The following is a 7,535-nucleotide window of genomic DNA, read 5'->3' as shown; positions in this document are numbered from 1 at the left end:
ATATATATATATATATATATATATATATATATATGCAAAATTAGAGTGTTGGAGAGGATAAAGCATTCGGGCTCTATACTTGTATACCGTGCGTAAGATCAAAACGTTAAGTAAATAAATCGGTTCAATACAATTATCAACAACAAAAAAAAACGACTCAATAGTATAGTACTATAGTTTATAATACTTCATTTCTAAAAGGATGCATTTTTAGTATTTTAAATGTTTTCGTGCAAAAGATACTTGAACTATATAGTCTATAGAGAGGGTATTTTCAATATTGCATCCAATTTAAAATTCTAAAAAGAAATCATTTTATGTCTGCGAAAAATTCCAAGACTTTTTAATGCAATGTTTGGTACCGGTAAAGAATAAAGGAAGTAAAAATATGTTGCAAACCCTCTTTTGAGTTCTTTTATTTTCAATCGTCCACTTGGAGACACAATCATTTCGTTGTAGAACGTACCACCACCATAACATTATATAAATAAATATAACCAAAAATAAAAATGCCGAATTTATTCATCTGTAAAGTTTTCTTTAATTATTGGAGTACAATTCTTTGTTGTATTGAAATTGTCTTAAAAAGTCGAAGATGGCAATGATTAAACAAAAAATTGGCATTGATATTGGGAATTGATTTTGAGTTTTTGACCAAAGACTTTTCGTATAATTAATCTCTCCACCGTCCCACTACCATAACTAAAGGGGCCGCTGACAATATAGATGCCAATTAATTTAGCTCAAGACGAAATTTTTAATACTACTAATTTATTTGTAGCAATAGTTTTACTCAATAGTCAATACCAGATTGTTTGTAACTTTGTATACTTTTCTTCTTTGTCAAACTTAAATTCTTTGTTTTGGATTCTAATTTAACAAATTACATGTTTAAAATATGTTTATGATATATGTTTTTTTTTTCAGTTACATGTATAATTTAATCGACACAATGATTTTGATATTTTTTTGAGGAATATGTATATATGCTCAACTACTAGCAATTTTAGAATAATTACTACATGAAATATGTGAAAGGGTTTTAAATAACTACTACGTTAGCTTACTACTAGAGATAGACATAACTGTAATATAACTTGACGAAATCTATCTAAATATAAACATAAGTTTGGTCTTATGAAACTTCTTGTTTTTATTGTCTGTATAACTAATTGACATAGAGGAATATTATTGATGTGTATCTGTATAGTCAAACCTACCTTTCAAAACACCCACAACCATAACTCTCAAAAAAGACTTAAGAATGATCACTCATATATAAACGGGACACAACTCATTTCTCTCCCAAACCCTAAAACTCTAATGATCGGCCATGAATAAATAGGTTAGGCAAATGCAGCCATCATGTGACCCTTATCTAATGTCCTTGTTGCTCTATATATCTCAATCATATAAAAACAGTTAAAATAAACTGTTTTTCTCTAAGAAGAAACGTTGTTCTCGGATCTATTGTTTTGGTAAAATCATATCCAGTTGTCAAAAAGGAACATTTTTATATTTTGTCAAAAGAAAATAAACAATTTTATGAATTATGAATATGACATTGCGGATTTTAGAATTCAAGTACTTGATATCTCAAATCGCCTATAAATCAGTACGTACATCTCGACGGGGTATACAGAATAGTTGATGTGAAATGAAAGCTCTCATCAAATCAACTGTATATAGTGTTACTTGAATATGAGGTATAAATGTACAATTATGATATATGAGACTAATCATAAGTCCTCACATGATATGTATTTATGAGGAATGGCGATATGAGACAAGAAAAAAAGAGGGATGGCGAAAAAGATAAGAGAAAAAACAATTTAGCAACATTTATTCTCGTATATAACACAAAAGGGTGGCTCAGCTTTTCCTCTCTTCTCAGTAAAACTTACCCCTTTCTCTCTATTAACTTCTGTTAAGATGCATAATATGAACACCTAATATGAAAAATAATACTAGCATAATAGAACCGGTAAGTAGAAAACATTAACCATCATATCTATCAACTTTAAACTGTCCGTCGTGCTTGGAAAATGGAAACATACTAGTTTCTATATACAAACATTTGTTTTTATTTTGATCATCCTTATAAACGACGTATTAACACAAAAAATTTCGCTTCTTGTTATACAAAACTTGGGGTTTTACCCATACTATTTGAAGAGTTGAGGATAGGTAAAAATATCATAGTACAGAAGGTGAGAAACAGTCACGAGTGTAGAACGCGAGAGAGAGAAAAAGAGGCAATAAATGATTCTGAAGGAATATTTAATAAGAGAGTTCTCTGGTTTTTGGCTTTGGCCTTTGCCCTTTGGGGTCAGTCAGACCCAAACAAACACAACACATAAAACAAAAGTAAATTCCTGTCCAAAGCCTTAAAAGAGAGAGAGTAAAGGCATAATTCTTTTTGCCCGTTTCCATATTCATTGCCTTTTGCCAGTCCCCTTGATAGCGAGACTTTTTTTACCTCCTTTAGTTTTGTTACAATAATATAATAACCAACACCAGCAAAAAATCATATAAGAAGAAGGGAAACGTTCAACTTCTTTATTGAATTTATATCAAAGCTGTACATCAATGACAATCAAAAGATGTAAAGATTAGCTCAGGAGGGATAGACAAGGTAGGAGAAGATGACTCGAACGAATTAGAGGTAGAGATAGATATCTATTCTATGTGGAGAAGAGATAGAATAGAATCTGTAAAATGAGAAAATACTGACACATTTAGAAAGGGATGGGGTCTTACAAGGTCAAGAAAAGGCCTTACAAGGTCAAGAAAAGAGAATAATGCAATGCATCATATGAATGAAACATAATAATTGGAAAAAAAATGGAGGGACTAAAAGCTCAGAGAGGATAACACCGGTTGATCAATGAAACTGGAGTTCAGAAGAAAAGCCCAATTTCTCAGCACAACCGATCCAATAATCCATATGCTTCACATGGTTTATGTTTCTCTTATTGCCTGCACAAGCACAAGAAAAAAGAACATGTTACTCTTTACAACAATAATCGTGTATATATGTGATTCCAAATCTTTAACTGTAAAGACTGCAAAAAGACATTTGACCATATCTTTTTTGTAAATATATTTGACCATATCTAAGAGCATCTATCTTCGTGTGTCAATAGTAGCGAAAGTGTATGGATACAAATATATGTTGGTATGCATGTACACATTAATAATGTCTATCAGTCTATATACCTACACTAGATATATAGATACCGAGAAACACATACGTATTAGATAGTTCAGTAACATATCATATACATATATCACCGATGAACAAGAAAATTGACTTCTTCGAACTGACAAAACCCTAACTCTTAGCATTGCATATATCAAGGTAGACATATCACCTTGAAGAACCTTTGGCCTTGACCTTTCCATCCATGGGAGCTCTTCTCTCCCTTCCATTTGAGAGAGAAAAATAAAATAAAAACAGAAAGAAAGATAGAGAGAGAGAGCCTTGAGAAACGGTGGGATGATGAAGAAGATATCAATTGAAGGAGAGATTTTAAGGCAAAGTATATAATAAAAAGAACAATAAAAAAAGAGATAAAATACAATATAGATGATAACCTTCGTGGGCCGGGGCCCAATTAGACCTTTGGAGGGATCATGACGCTGTCATTTGCCCGAAACGAGCTTTATATGTGAACTTGATGACGTCATCTTTGCGATATGGCATAGACAAATCTACCCGAACACCTGACCGTGCTGCCCGGAGGTGGTCCTCTTCCTGAGTTAGCAGTTTCTTTTGGTCGTAAGCGAAACCCAAAGTCAAATATTAAAACTCGAAACTGTGTCTCAAGTTTTTTTGGTCCTAACCATTTTCTTTTGTCAACAGTTTTCGATCGGTTTACTCATGTTGAATGTGTTTTTTCGAAGAACTCATGAACTGCTGATTTTAACCGAACGTTTTTGTTTTCCTAGTTCATAATGTAATCTAGCTGGACTACCAGGCATCCTAGCTAAACATAATTATTCACTAATTGGTGAAGAGACTGAGTTTGAGCAAATTAAGAGAATCTTGGTAAATGGAATTCCTCAATTCTAGGGAAAAACATGAAAGTTCAAATTTCAAAATAAATCATGTTTGCATTCATTAGTACTCCCTCCGTTCTAGTTTAACTGTCGTTTAAGGTTTTTGCACACAAATTAAGGAAACTATTAAATTTTATTTTTGTCATTTGTTAATATATTTTATAATTTTTTCATTGGTTGAAACTTTAAAACAACAGGGATAAGATTGGAATATTCATCAAATATCTGCATTGAAAATTTAAAACGACAACTAATATGAAACAAAAATTAAATCTTAGAACGACAGCTAAATTAGAACGGAGGGAGTATTAGTTTTCATAGTATAACTTAATATATAAATATATATATATTTTGTAATGAACGTGTTTTTGTTCCTAATATTTTCAAATTATAATCTTCCTAAAATCAAATTTCTACATTTGTTAAGAAGTTTCCTTTTCTCTTACTATTCAATAGCTCATCAGTTTCTTTAAAACGAAGTAAGTTGAAGAAGATCGAATCTCTTTTCACAAAAGAGGTAATTCTAAGTAATCAAAAAGTCTCAGATTTGTGGGGAATATAAACTTTGTGGGCGTGCGGGAGAATCACAGTCTCCTAAGAAATGAAATGGTCAAAATAATGCAAAAGTATAGTAATGTCAATTACTTAATATACTAACTATTAACATTATTTATATCAATTGATATAACGCCAAAAAGAATCATCTTGACCTGCGTTCCTATATTAATTTAATCTTTCGTGTTAGTTTAACTTACGCATTGGTGCTTTCAGTAAGACAATTTATTTACATACTGTATACTTATAATAATGTATAAAACTCTTTTTTGGTAAATACAAAAATAGGACAAGGCTCTTTAATTTCTCAAAAAAAGGGTCCCCTACAATAATGACGAGTAAAAAGAATAATAGTAATGATTTTTTGTATTGATTTTTTTTGTAGCCCATATCAATCCGTCCGTTTCTCTTCTGTCCCTTCTCTACGTACTATGTTTCAGAGATCTTTCGTTTTATGCCCAACATTTTTATCAATTTTAGTTTTGGTCCCATAACACAATATCAATAATTTAGTTTCACTGCTAGTGAAAAACTGTGAATGTACATGTTAAAAAGCTTTAATTACAATTTCCAAGAAATGCCCTGAATATTCATTAAAATAATTTGACTTTGGGAAAGTGGTACTGGTACCTTCTTGCTTCTTCTTCTTTTTTTCTCGCATCTGTCCTTCGAAAAGTCTTTGTAATTTAGAAAGTTCTAAGTATTATTATCAGCCCATTCAAAGTAACGTTTGATATCTAAACTTTCTGTTTATAGTTAGCCAATGCCTATTCTCGGCCCATATAGTTCTTACTCCGCTTCTCATTACCGGACCAAATAAAAATGTATCACAAAAACTTTATGACTGTATGATTTACACAACAAATATGAAAATGTCCTCATCATATGCATTATGAACAAGAGGCTAAGCCTCTTAGGAAGTTAGTTGTATAAATGGGGAATCTCATTATTGACTTTGCTTCCTAGCTAGGTAGTGTGAGTAAGGTAAATGACATGATATGTGTAGTGGAGTCAACACTTGGCATGTACATCATGGCCATCGAAGCAAACCTTCTAGAGAAACCGACTTCGAAATAAGGATTAAGCCTTGTTTTAAGTCTTTGTAATAAGAAACATATTTCTAATATCACTATTACTTTTTGTAATGCTTAAATTATGGTTGAACTTCCAAATTATTCATTTAGTTTCCAATCAAACTAAACAGAAAGAAAAAGAAAAAATAAATCATCCTATTATTTATACTAGTGATAGTACACAACTAAAACTATAAATCTATAATAAGTTCTCAAACGAATTGGTCACAACTCAGAAGTGTACTACATTCAGCTTCCATCCATTACGATCTTGACATAAAACAAAAATAAGAATTGTAAATTCTTATCCTTAATTTATGTGGCCACATATACTCTACTTTCCACAATCAACCAACATCCCCCAAAGGCAAATACACATTACTCTACTTCTATAAATACACATTGCATACGCTAGACAAAGGCAAATACCAAGGCAAACAAACAAACAAAATCTTGAGATGAATTTGACTCTTCCAATGAAAAAACAAAATTTTCTGCTGATCATCTCATTGTTGATATTATTATCATTACGTCATCAAGATTATCACATTGAAGCACAAAATTCAGACAAAGTAGTTAACCTTCCTGAACAACCATCGAGTCCAAAGGTCTCTCATTTCTCAGGTTATGTCAACGTCAATCAAGAAAATACACGTTCACTCTTCTTTTGGTTCTTCGAAGCCTTGTCTGAATCTCCTTCAACAAGACCGTTAGTTCTCTGGCTTAATGGAGGTAAGTAATCAATTCACTTAATTATATATGATTATAGTTTTTTTTAACCTATTTATATTGATGATCCTGCTGCAGGTCCAGGATGTTCATCTATTGGATATGGAGCAGCATCTGAATTAGGACCTTTTCGTGTTGTTGAAAATGGGACAAGCCTTAGTTTCAATCAATACTCTTGGGTCCAAGGTTTTTATCTAGTTCTCGTTACAAAATTTTAGCCGGATAAAATAAAATTTTAACAACAAATAATTAAGGTAGTTTTTTTGTATAACTTCACGAATTTTTTTGTTCACAAAAATGCAGAAGCGAATATGTTGTTTTTAGAATCACCAGTTGGAGTAGGGTTTTCGTACACGAACTCATCTTCCGATTTGGACAACCTCAACGACGCTTTCGTTGGTAAGTAAAAGTCCACAAGAAGGTTCTCAACTCCTCAAAATTTATTTAAATTAATAAAACATTGGTTATATGTACTCTAGTGTAAACGTAACTGTGAGAAATTACTTAGAGAAATTTTGTAACAGCGGAAGATGCATACAACTTCATGGTTGCTTGGTTTGCAAGGTATCCCCAATATAAGTCTCGTGATTTCTTCATAGCTGGTGAAAGCTATGCCGGTGAGCTTAATTAATTACTCTATATTATTCTTCTCGAACTGTTGATATTTCATTCTAAAAAATTTGTAATATCTGGATTGGAATATATCAACTATGATTAAGCAAAAAGTATAGGATCTTACAAGTACAAACTGAAGCATGAAAATTTATGGGTATGAAATAATATATGGTATGGTTAATGGTTTATTTACTCTATAATTTACAGGTCATTACGCACCTCAGCTAGCCGAGATTATATACGATCGGAACAAAATTAAGCCAAAGGACTCCTTCATTAATCTCAAAGGCTTCATAGTACGTATTTTACTATATTTGATTAGTCATCGTATAAATTTGCCATGACTATTAATACGTGCATGGTGAAAGTGTAACGTAAATCCAATGCGACCGACTTTTTCTTGGGAAAAAAGAACTCTTTCTTTGATTGTGGATCCCTTGTATTTAAGTAAATGAAAACTATGAAGATTTTTTTTTTTTTTTTTTTTTTTTTTAAAAAAAA

At 31.7% G+C, this 7,535-nt stretch overlaps 1 protein-coding gene and 1 long non-coding RNA gene across 2 annotated transcripts in view; one reads left to right on the top strand and one right to left on the bottom strand.

Moving 5' to 3' along the window:
- On the bottom strand, positions 2,528-3,532 carry LOC104746058. Its single transcript, XR_760815.1, has 2 exons — positions 3,375-3,532; positions 2,528-2,979 (listed from the first exon to the last, which is right to left on the bottom strand). It is a non-coding gene; the product is annotated as an uncharacterized LOC104746058 (long non-coding RNA).
- LOC104748251 (serine carboxypeptidase-like 33) overlaps positions 6,084-7,535 on the top strand; it is a 3,976-nt gene continuing 2,524 nt past the window's right edge. Inside the window, exons 1-6 of the mRNA XM_010469923.2 lie at positions 6,084-6,422; positions 6,498-6,605; positions 6,723-6,818; positions 6,944-7,036; positions 7,242-7,330; positions 7,403-7,473. Of these exons, the coding sequence (XP_010468225.1) occupies positions 6,149-6,422; positions 6,498-6,605; positions 6,723-6,818; positions 6,944-7,036; positions 7,242-7,330; positions 7,403-7,473 (731 nt within the window). The 5' untranslated portion in view covers positions 6,084-6,148. The remainder of the gene's footprint in view (positions 6,423-6,497; positions 6,606-6,722; positions 6,819-6,943; positions 7,037-7,241; positions 7,331-7,402; positions 7,474-7,535) is intronic.

The sequence above is a fragment of the Camelina sativa genome, chromosome 15, assembly GCF_000633955.1.
Source record: "Camelina sativa cultivar DH55 chromosome 15, Cs, whole genome shotgun sequence".
Lineage (NCBI taxonomy): Eukaryota > Viridiplantae > Streptophyta > Magnoliopsida > Brassicales > Brassicaceae > Camelina > Camelina sativa.
This window is presented reverse-complemented; position numbering and strand designations above follow the sequence as displayed.